This window comes from Ranitomeya imitator, chromosome 3, assembly GCF_032444005.1.
Source record: "Ranitomeya imitator isolate aRanImi1 chromosome 3, aRanImi1.pri, whole genome shotgun sequence".
In the NCBI taxonomy this organism is placed as follows: Eukaryota; Metazoa; Chordata; class Amphibia; order Anura; family Dendrobatidae; genus Ranitomeya; species Ranitomeya imitator.
This window is the reverse complement of record NC_091284.1, coordinates 61,978,579-61,996,955: the sequence shown is the minus strand read 5'-3', so window position 1 is coordinate 61,996,955 and position 18,377 is coordinate 61,978,579. Positions and strand designations below refer to the sequence as shown.

Below are 18,377 nucleotides of genomic sequence, written 5' to 3'. Positions count from 1 at the left end.
GTCGAGGCCGCCAGGCCTCGACCAATCAGCAACGGGCACAGCGACGATGATGTCATAATGGTTGCCATGGCGACGATGATGTCATAAAGGTTGCCTCGACCAATCAGCGACGGGCACAGTCTGCCGCGAATTCTGGAATCATCATTGTCCATATACTACGGGGACATGCATATTCTAGAATACCCGATGCGTTAGAATCGGGCCACAATCTAGTTGCAGTATATGGGTCTGTGAATATCTCAGACAGCACTAATAGGCCTTACTGGGTTTTTTAAGAGGAAAAAATAGAAAAATCAAAATACCTATAAAAAAAATTGGTTTGTGTTGCCACATTTGAGAGCCATAAATGTATTTTTCAGTTGAGTTAGGTGATTGCTTGTTTTTGTTTCTTTATATGATGAGCACAATATTTTAATTGACATCATTTTTGATGCTTGTTCTTAAATTGTTCTTCATTTTTTGGGGGGTGACCAATAAAAATAGTTTTGGCATTTAAAGAAATGTTTTAATGGTATTCAATGCATGGGATAAAGAACATGATATACTAGTATTTTCTATTGCGGGCACTGCAAAGCAAAATGTGATCTATTTTTTTTTTTGCGTGATGAATAGGAGAAACTAGGAGATTTACATTTTTTTTTATTTTATTAGTCCCGCCAGTCCTCTTTTTAAGACCCCATAGTCTCCCCCTAACCTATGTACAGAAAGAAAATGTCAAATATGTACTTCAAGAACATCAGAATGAAAGATTTACAATATTCCCAAGGCTAAAAAAAATAGCTGATACAAAGCAGGATGACAGAATGGTGTGAGCAGACAGCGGAAAACTCCTTGGACAAGGAAACTCTGTTGAGAACAAGTCACTACTCCTGGTCTCTTGCGTAATACCATAATCGCGTAATCACAGAAGACACAATGAGTCAAGGTGCTGTCAGCCAGAAACAAGATGATGCAATTATGGTGGGAACCCAAACTATAAACAGCACCGAGGACTGAACAATAAATTACAGCAGAGCCAATCTGAAGAAACCTTTTTCTGACGTTCTCCTAGGTCTTGAGTTTGGTGGGGTTAGGAGAAAAGTGCCATATCGGGTGGAGAAGGTGGCCTTTTTCTCCTGTGAAACCATGCACTGAAATAACTAGAGAGTAGAGCTCCTGATTATAGAAAGATAAATTGTCTGCAATGAATGCAATCCATGATATATCAAGTCAATCAACACTCATTTAGTAAAATAGCCATTGTGAGGGTTCTTAAGGGTTTGCACCATCCGTCATGTGATGCCCTTACATTGTCAGCTGTACTTCCCGTGTACAGAAAGGGTTGTGCCGATGGCAAATTATCATTATCAGATGAGCATTTTAGAATTTGATTGCTGGAGACACCAGGCAGTGATTGGAAACGATCATTCAGTTGATCTTTGCCTCATATATTTTATGGCTTTGTTAGAATATATAGTCTGAAATGCGTTAGCTATTTTTTAGCTTGCGTAGCTTGATCTGTGAATTTACTAAACAGAGGCTAAAGCTTTTGGATTGGAAAGATGGAGTCCCGGCTTTTTCCTTCAACGTGGATAGGCGATACGTTGATAGGCCTAATTCATACATCTGTGTTTGAAGATGAACGTGAAAAATGTCATCAATGTTTTGGATCAGTTTGTCATCAGTGTTTGGACCATGTGTCCATTTTTACCATTAGTGTTTTTTCATGGATGGGTTAATAAATCGATAAATTACAATGATTCTCCTATATTTTGCAATGTTACATATGGACAGAACATGGATGTCATCCGTGTGTTGTACATGTTTTTCACGGACCCATAGACTTCTATTGGCTCATTATCCGTGATACTGGAGAAAAACTGATATCTCTCCTTGACATGTGAATAGCCCCACAGATTATAATGGGTGCGTGTTCTATGAGTGAAAAAACAGATACAACACGTATGTGGAACATGGATCTGTGAATGAGGCTTTATGTTGGGCGAACTCCTTTCAATTTCATGTATTAATCAGATCCTCCCAAGTTCCCTGTCGTGGTGTCTATGGGCAGCCAAAATAAAGCTGATGTCTATGGCTATACTGGGAATCTAGAGGTTTGTATCAGGAAAACTGAAGTCCAAATACTAGAAAGATATATAAGGATAATGAATTGTATTAGAAAATCATTCCAAACTTAAAGAGGACTTGTCGCTAGGTCAAAATTTTCCAGTTTTTACTTTTATTTTATTCCTGCAGCTCTCCGGAGTAATGTGTATTATTATTATTTTTTTTTATTTGGCATTTTGGTTCCAGAAATATGGATGTGTTTGTTTAGTGTTAATTGTTATGAAGTTTACCAAGGGGGCATGGCTCACAGGATAATTATGCAGAGCAGCCTAAATATACACCCCCAAAGAATTCTGCAAGCCACATCCCACTGGAAATTAAGATAAAAATTTGCACCAATAAAAAGGCTCAAATATCTGGAATCGTTGGGCGGATGTAAAAAAAATGGAACACTCAGGGGAGCTGAAGGAATAAAATAAGAAAATTGGCCACTTTTCATCTCGTGACCGTTTCTTTTTATATAAAGTAAGGTGTTAACTTCAGGCACATTATCAGAGACAAAGTACAAGATGTCAGCACTATAAAGCAGCACATTTTCTTACCAACATTTGATCAATGAGGTTTTTCATTATATCGGCAACTTTCCTGCATTTTCCAGCAGCATTGTGATAGATCAGTGTTGTGGCACCTCGGTTCCAGTCAACTAAGATTATATTGAAATCATCTATGGAGAGCAGCTTTTGTACAATTTCATCTAACCACACAGGAGGAGATCCAGTCGGCCTGTACCCATGGGTAATAAAAATGGTCTTTCTCGAAACGTTCAAATAGTTGAATGCCGTGGTATTCTCCTTGTTGAGGTCTCCTGAACAGTTTGCATTGTCTCTGGTGTATAACAATAATTGCACATGTAGATCAGTCCCAATGACGGCGTCATGAATATCAAGGTCTGTGAATTCATGGCATGTTTCTTCAGAATCTGAAAAATCAAGATTGAGAGGAAATAAGAAGGCTGCACCAGAAATGGATAAGACCTCCATGAACATCAGACCAAAGCTGGCAGAACCTACCAATTTTCGCAGGATCAGTCATCCATGTAAGATATATACTGTATAAATATATATATATATATATATATATATATATGGCCCCCTTTTTCTTCTAAAGTGTACAGTTTACTTCATAACCAATAATAGCATAAACATCTCCTAACAGAGTATCATAAAATTGTGTTTTCTTTTCTCAGAGCCAGTCATCTTGCATCACTCATTTCTTAATATTTCAAGTCATAAAGCAATGGTGAAGGTCACTTGTAGCAGTAGCTGTGACAAGCATCCTGTAGCAATTAGTGACAAAGTAGGAGAAATTTACGTACAGTCTGTGTGAATAGATAGGAGTGTTGTATATATATATATTTTTTCATTTGTGCCTCCTGGGTCCTAGAGCTGGATCATGGTGCTACTAATCAGAAGCCTGATTCTCACACCATAGATATGAACAGGCAGCTGTGCCTCTTGCACCTACTTCCTAAGTAGACCCCAATCACAGGGCAAAAAACCATTCACACTCCTTATCTATGAACTGTTCCAATATTTATGGAAACAACTGTTTATCCCTCTCCCATAATGATAGTTCTGCTTCACATCACTTGTCTTATCTATTGCATTAGTGCTGTGTCCTGTTGTGTTGAAATATGTGATTCTTTTGATTTTGTATTATTCTATGCCTGGTGAAGAGACCTGAGTAGTCTCGAAAGCTTGCAATTTTTTATTTTTTAATGGCTCACTGAAAAGAAGGTATCAGCCACTGAGGACGTTCAATTCTAAATAATGAGTGATGCTCACTTTTATGTGAGCCACGCAGCAAATCTTACTCTATCCTCCGGTTGAGTAAGATTTGTGTTGCAGTGAACGGCGCCGCTTGTCATGAATTTGCCGAGCGGTGGTCGTCAAGGATTCCCACTTGCTCGGAGCTAGGCAAAATAGTGAGAGAATGCTAAAAGCCACATTATTTTAGCGCAGCCGCCAGTTGCTCCAAAATTTTGCGACTGTTCAAAGCTTTTTACGCCAGAATAATAGTGTAAAAGCTTTCATGAATCAAGACCATTGTGTTCACCTAGCCTAAAGCAATTTAGATCAGGCTGATATGCTCCACATTGATGTGTTCTGAGTAGGTGCAGACAACATTTTACTCTACACCTAAGAAAAGAGGTCCGATTATTCTGATAAGAGTTTGATCAGAGTGGCGTCAGTTTTTCTTGGTCGTGGAGATAAAAAAAAAAAAGTTTCTCCACTCTCTTTATTCTGTCAATCTGGGAAAATCAAACAGTACTTGGACATCATCCAAGTGCAGTCTGATGTTTTTCACGGATTCATAGACTTGCAGTGCCGATTTTGATCCACTCAGATCTAAAACGGACGTGTCTGACTTTTTCCTCGGACATGTGCACAGCCCCATAGGATATCATCTGTGCACATCGAATCATCGAATGCCAACTGTGAAAATCATGAATAGCATTCGTCCGATATAATTAGTCGTGTGCACAAGCCCTAATTGACACCTAAAGCCATTTCACCCATGCATAAAAAATCCAGTTTTTCCTTTGGCAGCGCTGCCATTATGTACATACACCAAATTTATCAAAGTGTTTTATTACTGATAAATTTTGCACATCTTTTGGTATAACAATTTGTTCAAGCCATCCCTGCTCTGCAGCGAGTCACAAATTCATGTCTGGCTGAAACCCAATTTGCAAAGCTAACCACATTCACTTCCCAACCCACTTTTCAAAAGAGAACAGTGCGAAAGAGCAAAAAGTCACAAATGTCTAAAAAAACGGCATATGTCAAAATCTGACACTTTTTGACAGCAAAATATTGATAAAAAGCCGTGATAAATTCACCTCTTAGTCTTAATTAGTGATACTTGTACCGGGATAATTCATCATGGAGTTTATACCAGAAAACAAATGTAAGAAAGTCACAAATATTTGCGCAATGATTAATGAATTTAAAGCTTCTTATTCTTGCCGGCTTTCGGCAACAATGGTGTAGGAATGTGCTTGAGGAATCGCTCCCAAATTTAGACAATTTGTACAATATTTTGATCTGGTTTTTCCAACACACATATTCTACAAATTTAACATTTTCTAGTGCACAAATGTCAAAATAAGCATATTTACTTTTAAAGGGGTTGTCCACTACTAGGACAATCCCTTCTTGATCTAAATGTTTGGCCCCGATAAAATAAAAAAGGCTATACTCCCCTCCCATGCCAGCGCCCTTCCAAGGCCTCGGAACTCACAGTCTCGAAACTGTCATGCTGTTGCTGTGACATGTGAGCCCGGCGCCCAATTATCGCTGGCGTCACAGTTCATGCCATGCTTACGAATTGAAAATGAAGAGGAAGTCAGAGCTTAGCTGTTCAATTTGCACGAGCACAGGGACATTGATGCCAGCGCTGATTCGGTGCCGGGCTCACATGTCACAACAACCGCACAGGAGCCCCGGGACTGCAAGTGCCGACCGTGGGAACAGCGCTGCACGGAAGGTAAGTATAAGCTTTTTTATTTTATCAGGGCCAAACATTTAGATCAAGAAGGGTTTGTCCTAGTAGTGGTCACAGCTTCAAATAAATGAAAAGTCTGTGTGGCTTAAAACAGCCTGCACGTCAAGCTCATAGGTCTTAAAGGAGTTTTCGAAAATCTGAAGAATCAGAAGACGTTAACTGTGCTTCTTTGTATTTAACCATTTGTTCTCCAATTGCTCCTGCCTGGTCTTTCCTTTATCATGGTCCGTATATGGCAGTAGCTGTTGGTCACATCATGGGGGTATTATTTATGCTTAGAGTTATGCTGTAAAGCATTACACATGCTTATGGGGAAAATGTCCCTGAGGGATTAATGAAAAAGTTGAAAAAAGTCAAAAGAATGAGAAGAAAAAAAAAGATAAAGGCAGGAAATGATGTCATAAAAGCCACTCCAGTAAATTTAGAAAATAAAAAAAAAATTGACCTTAACCCCTTCAAGACCCAGCCTATTTTGACCTTAAAGACCTTGCCGTTTTTTGCAATTCTGACCAGTGTCCCTTTATGAGGTAATAACTCAGGAACGCTTCAACGGATCCTAGCGGTTCTGAGATTGTTTTTTCGTGACATATTGGGCTTCATGTTAGTGGTAAATTTAGGTCAATAAATTCTGCATTTATTTGTGATAAACACGGAAATTTGGCGAAAATTTTGAAAATTTCGCAATTTTCACATTTTGAATTTTTATTCTGTTAAACCAGAGAGATATGTGACACAAAATAGTTAATAAATAACATTTCCCACATGTTTACTTTACATCAGCACAATTTTGGAAACAAAATTTTTTTTTGTTAGGAAGTTATAAGGGTTAAAATTTGACCAGCGATTTGTCATTTTTACAACGAAATTTACAAAACCATTTTTTTTAGGGACCACCTCACATTTGAAGTCAGTTTGAGGGGTCTATATGGCTGAAAATACCCAAAAGTGACACCATTCTAAAAACTGCACCCCTCAAGGTACTCAAAACCACATTCAAGAAGTTTATTAACCCTTCAGGTGCTTCACAGCAGCAGAAGCAACATGGAAGGAAAAAATGAACATTTAACTTTTTAGTCACAAAAATTATCTTTTAGCAACAATTTTTTTATTTTCCCAATGGTAAAAGGAGAAACTGAACCACGAAAGTTGTTGTCCAATTTGTCCTGAGTACGCTGATACCTCATATGTGGGGGTAAACCACTGTTTGGGCGCACAGCAGGGCTTGGAAGGGAAGGAGCGCCATTTGACTTTTTGAATCAAAAATTGGCTCCACTCTTTAGCGGACACCATGTCACGTTTGGAGAGCCCCCGTGTGCCTAAAAATTGGAGCTCCCCCACAAATGACCCCATTTTGGAAACTAGACGCCCCAAGGAACTTATCTAGATGCATAGTGAGCACTTTGAACCCCCAGGTGCTTCACAAATTGATCCGTAAAAATGAAAAAGTACTTTTTTTTCACAAAAAAATTCTTTTAGCCTCAATTTTTTCATTTTCACATGGGCAACAGGATAAAATGGATCCTAAAATGTGTTGGGCAATTTCTCCTGAGTACACCAATACCTCACATGTGGGGGTAAACCACTGTTTGGGCACATGGTAAGGCTCGGAAGGGAAGGAGCGCCATTTGACTTTTTGAATGAAAAATTATTTCCATCGTTAGCGGACACCATGTCGCGTTTGGATAGCTCCTGTGTGCCTAAACATTGGCGCTCCCCCACAAGTGACCCCATTTTGGAAACTAGACCCCCCAAGGAACTTATTTAGATGCCTAGTGAGCACTTTAAACCCTCAGGTGCTTCACAAATTGATCTGTAAAAATGAAAAAGTACTTTTTTTTCACAAAAAAATTATTTTCGCCTCAATTTTTTCATTTTCACATGGGCAGTAGGATAAAATGGATCATAAAATTTGTTGGGCAATTTCTCCCGAGTACGCCGATACCTCATATGTGGGGGTAAACCACTGTTTGGGCACACGGCAGGGCTCGGAAGGGAAGGCGCGCCATTTGACTTTTTGAATGGAAAATTAGCTCCAATTGTTAGCGGACACCATGTCGCGTTTGGAGAGCCCCCTGTGTGCCTAAACATTGGAGCTCCCCCACAAGTGACCCCATTTTGGAAACTAGACCCCCCAAGGAACTTATCTAGATGCATATTGAGCACTTTAAACCCCCAGGTGCTTCACAGAAGTTTATAACGCAGAGCCATGAAAATAAAAAATAATTTTTCTTTCCTCAAAAATGATTTTTTAGCCTGGAATTTCCTATTTTGCCAAGGATAATGGGAGAAATTGGACCCCAAATATTGTTGTCCAGTTTGTCCTGAGTACGCTGATACCCCATATGTGGGGGTAAACCACTGTTTGGGCGCACGGCAGGGCTCGGAAGGGATGGCACGCCATTTGGCTTTTTAAATGGAAAATTAGCTCCAATCATTAGCGGACACCATGTCACGTTTGGAGAGCCCCTGTGTGCTTAAACATTGGAGATCCCCCAGAAATGACACCATTTTGGAAACTAGACCCCCAAAGGAACTAATCTAGATGTGTGGTGAGGACTTTGAACCCCCAAGTGCTTCACAGAAGTTTATAACGCAGAGCCATGAAAATAAAAAAAAAAATTATTTTCTCAAAAATGATCTTTTAGCCTGCAATTTTTTATTTTCCCAAGGGTAACAGGAGAAATTTGACCCCAAAAGTTGTTGTCCAGTTTCTCCTGAGTACGCTGATACCCCATATGTGGGGGTAAATCACTGTTTGGGCACATGCCGGGGCTCGGAAGTGAAGTAGTGACGTTTTGAAATGCAGACTTTGATGGAATGCTCTGTGGGCGTCACGTTGCGTTTGCAGAGCCCCTGATGTGGCTTAACAGTAGAAACCCCCCACAAGTGACCCCATTTTGGAAACTAGACCCCCAAAGGAACTTATCTAGATGTGTGGTGAGCACTTTGAACCCCCAAGTGCTTCATAGAAGTTTATAATGCAGAGCCGTGAAAATAATAAATACGTTTTCTTTCCTCAAAAATAATTATTTAGCCCAGAATTTTTTAATTTTCCCAAGGGTAACAGGAGAAATTTGACCCCAAAAGTTGTTGTCCAGTTTCTCCTGAGTACGGTGATACCCCATATGTGGGGGTAAACTACTGTTTGGGCACATGCCGGGGCTTGGAATTGAAGTAGTGACGTTTTGAAATGCAGACTTTGATGGAATGCTCTGCGGGCGTCACGTTGCGTTTGCAGAGCCCCTGATGTGCCTAAACAGTAGAAACCCCCCACAAGTGACCCCATTTTGGAAACTAGACCCTGAAAGGAACTTATCTAGATGTGTGGTGAGCACTTTGAACCCCCAAGTGCTTCATAGAAGTTTATAATGCAGAGCCGTGAAAATAATAAATACGTTTTCTTTCCTCAAAAATAATTATTTAGCCCAGAATTTTTTATTTTCCCAAGGGTTACAGGAGAAATTGGACCCCAAAAGTTGTTGTCCAGTTTCTCCTGAGTACGCTGATACCCCATATGTGGGGGTAAACCACTGTTTGGGCACACGTCGGGGCTCAGAAGGGAAGTAGTGACTTTTGAAATGCAGACTTTGATGGAATGGTCTGCGGGTGTCACGTTGCGTTTGCAGAGCCCCTGGTGTGCCTAAACAGTAGAGACCCCCCACAAGTGACCCCATTTTAGAAACTAGACCCCCCAAGGAACTTATCTAGATATGTGGTGAGCACTTTGAACCCCCAAGTGCTTCACAGACGTTTACAACGCAGAGCCGTGAAAATAAAAAATCATTTTTCTTTCCTCAAAAATTATGTTTTAGCAAGCATTTTTTTAGATTCACAAGGGTAACAGGAGAAATTGGACCCCAGTAATTGTTGCGCAGTTTGTCCTGAGTATGCTGGTACCCCATATGTGGGGGTAAACCACTGTTTGGGCACACTTCAGGGCTCGGAAGTGAGGGAGCAGCATTTGACTTTTTGAATACGAGATTGGCTGGAATCAATGGTGGCGCCATGTTGCGTTTGGAGACCCCTGATGTGCCTAAACAGTGGTAACCCCTCAATTCTACCTCCAACACTAACCCCAACACACCCCTAACCCTAATCCCAACTGTAGCCATAATCCTAATCACAACCCTAACCCCAACACACCCCTAACCACAACACTAACCCCAACACACCCCTAACCACAACACTAACCCCAACACACCCCTAACCATAACCACAACCCTAATTCCAACCCTAACCCTAAGGCTATGTGCCCACGTTGCGGATTCGTGTGAGATATTTCCGCACCATTTTTGAAAAATCTGCGGGTAAAAGGCACTGTGTTTTACCTGCGGATTTTCCGCGGATTTCCAGTGTTTTTTGTGCGGATTTCACCTGCGGATTCCTATTGAGGAACAGGTGTAAAACGCTGCGGAATCCGCACAAAGAATTGACATGCTGCGGAAAATACAACGCAGCGTTCCCGCGCGGTATTTTCCGCACCATGGGCACAGCGGATTTGGTTTTTCATATGTTTACATGGTACTGTAAACCTGATGGAACACTGCTGCGGATCCGCAGCCAAATCCGCACCGTGTGCACATAGCCTAATTCTAAAGGTATGTGCACACGCTGCGGATCCGCAGCAGTTTCCCATGAGTGTACAGTTCAATGTAAACCTATGGGAAACAAAAATCGCTGTACACATGCTGCGGAAAAACTGCACGGAAACGCAGCGGTTTACATTCCGCAGCATGTCACTTCTTTGTGCGGATTCCGCAGCGGTTTTACATCTGCTCCAATAGAAAATCGCAATTGTAAAACCGCAGTGAAATGCGCAGAAAAAAACGCGGTAAATCCGCCATAAATCCGCAGCGGTTTAGCACTGCGGATTTATCAAATCCGCAGCGGAAAAATCCGCAGAGGACCAGAATACGTGTGCACATACCGAAACCCTAACCCTAACCCTACCCCTAACCCTACCCCTAACCCTACCCCTAACCCTACCCCTAACCCTACCCCTAACCCTAACCCTACCCCTAACCCTACCCCTAACCCTAACCCTAACCCTACCCCTAACCCTAACCCTACCCCTAACCCTATTCTAACATTAGTGGAAAAAAAAAATTTCTTTATTTTTTTATTGTCCCTACCTATGGGGGTGACAAAGGGGGGGGGTCATTTATTATTTTTTTTATTTTGATCACTGAGATAGATTATATCTCAGTGATCAAAATGCACTTTGGAACGAATCTGCCGGCCGGCAGATTCGGCGGGCGCACTGCGCATGCGCCCGCCATTTTGGAAGATGGCGGCGCCCGGGAGAAGACGGACGGGACCACGGCTGGATCGGTAAGTATGATAGGGTGGGGGGGACCACGGGGGGGGGGATCGGAGCACGGGGGGGGGAATCGGAGCGCGGGAGGGGTGGAACGGAGCGCGGGGGGCGTGGAACGGAGCACGGGGGGGCTGGAACGGAGCACGGGGGGGTGGAACGGAGCACGGGGGGGGGGGTGGATCGGAGTGCAGGGGGGGTGATTGGAGCACGGGGGGGTGATTGGAGCACGGGGGGAGCGGACACGAGCACGGGGGGGAGCGGAGCACTGGACGGAGGGGAGCCGGAGCAGTGTACCGGCCAGATCGGGGGGGTGGGGGGGCGATCGGAGGGGTGGGGTGGGGGCACACTAGTATTTCCAGCCATGGCCGATGATATTGCAGCATCGGCCATGGCTGGAGTGTAATATTTCACCCGTTATAATGGGTGAAATATTACAAATCGCTCTGATTGGCAGTTTCACTTTCAACAGCCAATCAGAGCGATCGTAGCCACGAGGGGGTGAAGCCACCCCCCCCTGGGCTAAACTACCACTCCCCCTGTCCCTGCAGATCGGGTGAAATGGGAGTTAACCCTTTCACCCGATCTGCAGGGACGCGATCTTTCCATGACGCCGCATAGGCGTCATGGGTCGGAATGGCACCGACTTTCATGACGCCTACGTGGCGTCAAAGGTCGGGAAGGGGTTAATGACAGACCAAATTTTACAGTTCTGACCACTGTCAATTTATGAGGTAATAACTCTGGAACGTTTCAATGAATCCCAATGATTCTGAGAATGTTTTCTCGTGATATATTGTACTTCATGATAGTGGTAAAATTTGTTTGATATGACTTGCGCTTATTTGTGAAAAAAAAAAAACAGATTTGGCAAAAATTCTGAAAATGTAGCAATTTTCAAAGTTTCAATTTTTATGCCCTTAAAACAGTTATGTCACACAAAATAGTTAATAAATAACATTTCCCTCATGTCTACTTTACATCAGCACAATTTTTTAAACAATTTTTTTTGTTAGGAAGTAAGGGTTAAAAGTTGACCAGCGGTTTCGCCTTCTTCCAAAAAAATTTACAGAACCATTTTTTTTTAGGGACCATGTCACATTTGAGGTGTCTGAGTGACTGAGTGACTTTAAGGTGCCTAAATGACAGAAATACCCAAAAGCTACACCATTCTAAAAATTACACCCATCAAGGAGCTCAAAACCACATTCAAGAAGTTTATTAACTCTTCAGTTGAAACTGAAGCAATGTGGAAGGAAAAAAATGAAAATTTAACATTTTACACGGAAAATTTTCTTTAGAACCAAACGTTTTTATTTTCACAAGCTTAGCAAGAGAAAATGGACCACAAAATTTATTGTGCAATTTCTCCCAAGAACGCTGATACCCCATATGTGGGGGAAAGCTACTGTTTGTGTGCATGGCAGAGCTCAGAAGGAAAGGAGCACCACGTGACTTTTTGAAAAATTGGCTGGAATTGAGAGCAGATGCCTTTTCCCGTTTAGAGAGGCCCTGATGTGCCTAAACAGTGGAAACCCCACCAAGTGACCCCACTTTGGAAACCATACCCCCCAAGAATTTTATTCAGGGGTATAGTGAGCATTTTAAACCCACAGGTATGACACAGAATTTGATAACATTAGGTTGTCATATTGAATACGTTGTCATTAGTGTTGAGCGCAAGTGCTCGCTACTCCAGTTTGCACTTGGTATACAACAAAAATCGCGGGTGCTGGAGTGACATGCTCAAGACCCTGCCCCACATGTTTCACAGCTGCTAGACACCAAAAAAATACATGCAGAGATCTGCGATACTCCATGCATACTCAAGCATCTGATGCCAACTCGGGTAGCGAGCACTTGAGATCAACACTAGCCATCATATCGTCTGCATTTTTTAAACTTTTTTTTTTTTTTTTTTTAAACCAATTCTAACTCCAACCTTAATACAACCCCAAGCTCCAACCCTAACCCCCAATCCTAACACAACCCTAACACCAACAGCAAAGAATGGAAAAATTTTTATCCAAATAAGAGGATTACAAAGGGGGATTTGATTTACTATTTTTTTTGTTTTGATCACTGTGATACACCCTATCACGGTGATCAAAAGGAACCAATAGGAAAAATTCCCTATTGTTGCCAGGTACCGGCTGGCAGATCTCGGCGGCACAATGCACATGCACCCGCCATTTTTTTTCCAGGAAGATGGCGCAGATGGCCGGGGGATGGAGCAGAAGGGACAGGGGGATGACTTAGGGGACCTCATTTCCTTCTCATTTGATATGATAGATCATATTAGAGGAGAGAGAAATTAATTTGAAATCGGACTTTTTTTGTGTGTGTTCCCCGTTATTCGGTGAATAGCAGCGATCACCAGACAGGGGGACCGTAAAAACAGGCCCTGATCATGTTCTCCAGCATCTGAGCTACCCCCAGAAAAATAAGTACCCTTAACTGTCGAACATTAAATGGCATTTTGGTGGTCGTTAAGGGGTTAATGAATATCCTTTTCTATACAAGGAGTGACCAGCAATATATGACTACATAAAATCATAAACCCTCTATTAATTCCCACAGATTAAAGACGATTTACGGCTTAACAATATTGATGGCTAGGGTTGAGCGACTTTTAGTTTTTCAGGGTCGAGTCGGGTTTCACGAAACCCGACTTTCTCAAAAGTCGGGTCGAGTGAAATCGACCGATCCTATTGAAAAGTCGGGGTCGGGGATCGGCCGAAACTCGAAACCCAATGTAAGTCTATGGGGGGTTTTGTTTTTTTTTACATTTCCTTCAGGGCGATATAGCAGAAAAGCCGGTAATTCAATTACTGGCTTTTCATTTCTCCTGCCAAAACCCAACATGATATGAGACATGGTTTACATACAGTAAACCATGTCATATCCCCCTTTTTTTTGCATATTCCACACTACTAATGTTAGTAGTGTGTATATGCAAAATTTCGTCGCTCTAGCTCTTAAATTTAAGGCGCTCTCTTCCCATTCCCGTGTAGCGGTGGGATATGGGGTAATGAAGGGTTAATGCCACCTTGCTATTGTAAGGTGACATTAAGCCAGATTAATAATGGAGAGGCGTCAATTATGACACCTATCCATTATTAATCCAATTGTTTGAAAGAGTTAAAAATAAACACACACACAATATTAAAAAGTATTTTAATGAAATACGTAAACACACCGTTTGTTGTAATAATTTATTGTACGCTCAATCCACTCGCTGAAGACCTTCGCTCTGTAACAAATAAAAAATAATAAACCAACAATATACATACCTTCCGTAGATCTGTAACGTCCCACGTTGTAAATCCATCTGAAGGGGTTAAAATATTTTACAGCCAGGAGCTCTGCTAATGCAGCGCTGCTCGTGGCTGTAAACCCCAGTGAATGAAGGTAATGTAGGTCAATGACCTGTAGTTACCTTCATTCGCGGTGATGCGCCCCCTGCTGGATGTCCCTGGAGCATGAGAAAAGTTCCCAGGCTCGAGGTCATATGAGGACATCCAGCAGGGGGTGCATCACCGCGAATGAAGGTAACTATACAGTGCCTACAAGTAGTATTCAACCCCCTGCAGATTTAGCAGGTTTACACATTTGGAATTAACTTGGCATTGTGACATTTGGACTGTAGATCAGCCTGGAAGTGTGAAATGCACTGCAGCAAAAAGAATGTTATTTCTTTGTTTATTTTTTTTTTTTAAACTGTGAAAAGTCTTTTCAGAGGGTCATTTATTATTCAACCCCTCAACCCACCAGAATTCTGTTTGGTTCCCCTAAAGTATTAAGAAGTAGTTCAGGCACAAAGAACAATGAGCTTCACAAGGTGGCATTAACCCTTAATTACCCCATATCCCACCGCTACACGGGAATGGGAAGAGAGTGGCCAAGTAACAGAATAGGCGCATCTTACAGATGTGCCTATTCTGGGGTGGCTGGGGGCAGGTGTTTTTATCTTAAAATAGAAACTCCGGCACACAATAAAAATGCGGATATTTAATTGTTCATCAATTTTATTCCAAAGGAAAAAAGGTTTGTGGGTTCCACATGCAAAAGAAACTTTAAACAGCTTATATGTAGTCTCAACGTTTCGGCATATAATTGTAAAGCCTTTTTCAAGAGATCGCTGTTTATAAGTATATAAAGCAAGGGTGGAACTCCCACTTAGCAGAAAGACGCCGCTTATGAGTCCGGTGTGGAGGTCCGGGAGGAGTCTGTGACCGCTCAATGTGGCCCCCCCCCCCCCTGGCAGGTGTTTTTAGCCAGGGGGGGGCCAATAACCGTGGACCCTCTCCAGGCTATTAGTATCTGCCCTCAGTCACTGGCTTTACTACTCTGGCGGAGAAAATTGCGCGGGAGCCCATGCCAATTTTTTCCACGATTTAACCCTTAAATTTAAGAGCTAGAGCACTGAAATTTTGCACATACACACTACTAACATTAGTAGTGTGGAATATGCAAAAAAAGGGGGATATGACATGGTTTACTGTATGTAAACCAGGTCTCATATCATGTCGGGTTTTGGCAGGAGAAATGAAAAGCCGGTAATTGAATTACCGGCTTTTCTGCTATATCGCGCTGAAGTTAATATAAATATATATATATATGTGTCTGAATGACATATATATATATATATATATATATATAACGAAACCCGACTTTTAATTAGAGATCGCCGACCGCCGACCCGATCCCAGAGTGGGATCGGGTCGGGTTTCACGAAACCCGACTTTGCTAAAAGTCGGCGACTTTTGAAAAGTGCCGATCTGTTTCGCTCAACCCTATTGATGACCTATCCTGGATAGGTCATCGATATCAGATCAGTGGTGTTTGACATCGGCACCCCTTCAATCAACTGTGTTTAATGGAGCTAAGCTGTTCAGCTCTGTTCACTGGTCCCCATTTGTCTCAAATTGATGATCGATCCATTTTAAGACAGACAAAGGTTTAAAAAAAATGATCAAAGAAACTCAAAAATAGAAAAAAATGCAAGAAATAGTTCCTAAATAATAGAAATAGAGCAGAATGGAAAATAATTCTTTGAGGACAATTGGATTTTAGCATATTAATCACTTGGTAAACCCTACATTTATCTTGCTCTGCAGCTATATTTGTCTCTGAAGTTTTGCAGTCACCACTGCTAATGATAACATCATTCTGGTATGTTGCTATACAATACATTCCAGAACAAACATTGTTCACGATCACACCCTGTCTAGATGTGGAAAGTCCAAAGAAAAAAAGAAGAATGTAAACAGATATTGAAGAGACTGCCAATAACCCCCTCCTGTTATACACACCCTATATGCTTAAACACACTATTCAATATTGAAATTACAACAAAAAGTTGGGGAATTCTGGAAATCACTTGATTGAGAAACATGTTAATGGTATGAAAATTATTTAAAAAAAAATGGAAACATTTTTCAAAACATTTCAATTTATTCAGTATCGAGTATGAGCACCCAGTGCAGATATCCCCGCACCTACACGCCTTGGCTGCTATCAGTGAGGTTATTAATGGTTGTCTGATGACTGTTCGGACACACTGAGTGCACTTTTGCACACAAATCATCAAATCACAAATCAGAGGTTCATTCCTGTGTATGTTAGTATTGATGGATAACGTGTTATCCGAGCATGCATGGGTGCTAACCGAGTCACTTCAAATAACATGTTCAAGTCCCCGCACCTGCATGTCTTGTGGCTGTTCGACCTCTTTAATATATGCAAAGATTGCCTGTTGGTTAGGCAATCCCTGCGCTGTCGAACAGCCGCGAGACATGCAGGGACGGGGATTTGAACATAGTATTCGAGCACGCCCAAGTCACTCAGCACCCGAGCATGGACGGATAACACCTTATCCGAGCACGTTCACTCATCACTATTTGTTAGTTAACGATATCGGTAATGGTGATGCTGGATGCCTTTCAGCAGGTGGAGGAAATATTGGAGGGGGGCAAATATAAGTGCACTGTATCTGACTTTACAGTCTGTGCAACAACTGTTTAAGGTGCGTCCATAAAGATAGTCTAAGGGAGAATGTTTCGCCTTGTGGAGAATGCCAAGTCGATGTAAGGAGATTTGTAGGCCATGCCATGCTTCTCTTAGAATTTAAATATGCAAATTTCCTGTTCAGTGATGAACTCTCTCTCAAAGGTAGTGTATTGGCACCTTGCATAAGAGAAAGGGATACCTTCTGCAAAACCAGGCGGAAACACCATGGACAGGAGCCAGAGGCATAGCTAGGGTTTCAACTTAGGGGGGGCGAAACACCTGAGTGGGCCCCTAACCAGCTAACCCTGAAAACAACTACGTTTGCGCACTCTAATTGTGAATATAGTGGAACCTCAGAATATGACCGCGCTGTTATTGAAAATAAATCTATATACAAAAACAAACATTGATTTTACTGCCATATTGTGACCATATAGTGGTAGATACCAGTTCTGCAGACCATGAAAGAGATTACACTACAGTCATAGATGGTGACTTACAGCTGACGTTTTCTCTGATGGAGTCATTCACTTTCCCATCTTTTCCATCTGGCCCACACTGACATGACAACACATCTGACTCCTCACATTTCCTGCACTGTCCCCATCTTTCCCCAATCTGTACAAACTCCTCATCCTGCTGATATCCCAATACTGAGCCGCTGCTGCCGTATGTGTCCCTATTACTGCACCTACTGTGTGGTTCAATAACGGCTCCTCACATAATAATGCCACCACTGTGTGCCCCTTACATAGTAATAATGACTCCTTTGTGCTCTCTAGAGAGTAAAATTGCCTCCTAGAAAATATTAATGCCCTTTGCTAGTGCCCTCCACATTTTTGACCTAGAAAGTAATAATACCCCATATGCAACTTTGATGGTCACAATACTCTGAGTGCCCCTATAACAATAATGCTTAAGTGCCCACTTAACATTTAATAATGTCCCCTAAGTTCCCCATGTACTGCTCCATTATACACAGTATGGTGAGCTCAAAGCTTCCCTATACAAATTATGATTCTACAACTCCCCTATACACCGTATGATGTTCCCACTGCTCCCCTTTACACAGTATGATGTTCCCACTGCTCCCCTTTACACAGTATGATGTTCCCACTGCTCCTCTATAGAAAGTATAAGCCCAATGCTCCCCTTTACACAGTATAATGCTGACAGAGCTCCACTATAGAAAGTATAATGACCCCCAGAGCCAACTATATACAGTGTAATGGGCCAACAGCTCCCATATGCACAATTTAATGACTTCACAGTTCACTATACAAAGTATGGTGGGCCCACAGCTCCCTTATACACAGTATGACTGGCCAGCAGCTCCCTTATACACAGTATGACTGGCCATCAGCTCCCTTATACACAGTATGACTGGCCAGCAGCTCCCTTATACACAGTATGATTGGCCCGCAGCTCCTGTATACAC

General features: G+C 42.0%; 1 protein-coding gene across 1 annotated transcript in view; it reads right to left on the bottom strand.

Moving 5' to 3' along the window:
- LIPI (lipase I) overlaps window positions 1-18,377 on the bottom strand; it is a 104,955-nt gene that overhangs the window by 73,359 nt on the left and 13,219 nt on the right. The window contains exon 2 of the mRNA XM_069760910.1: window positions 2,649-3,025. Coding sequence (XP_069617011.1) covers window positions 2,649-3,025 — 377 coding nt within the window. The remainder of the gene's footprint in view (window positions 1-2,648; window positions 3,026-18,377) is intronic.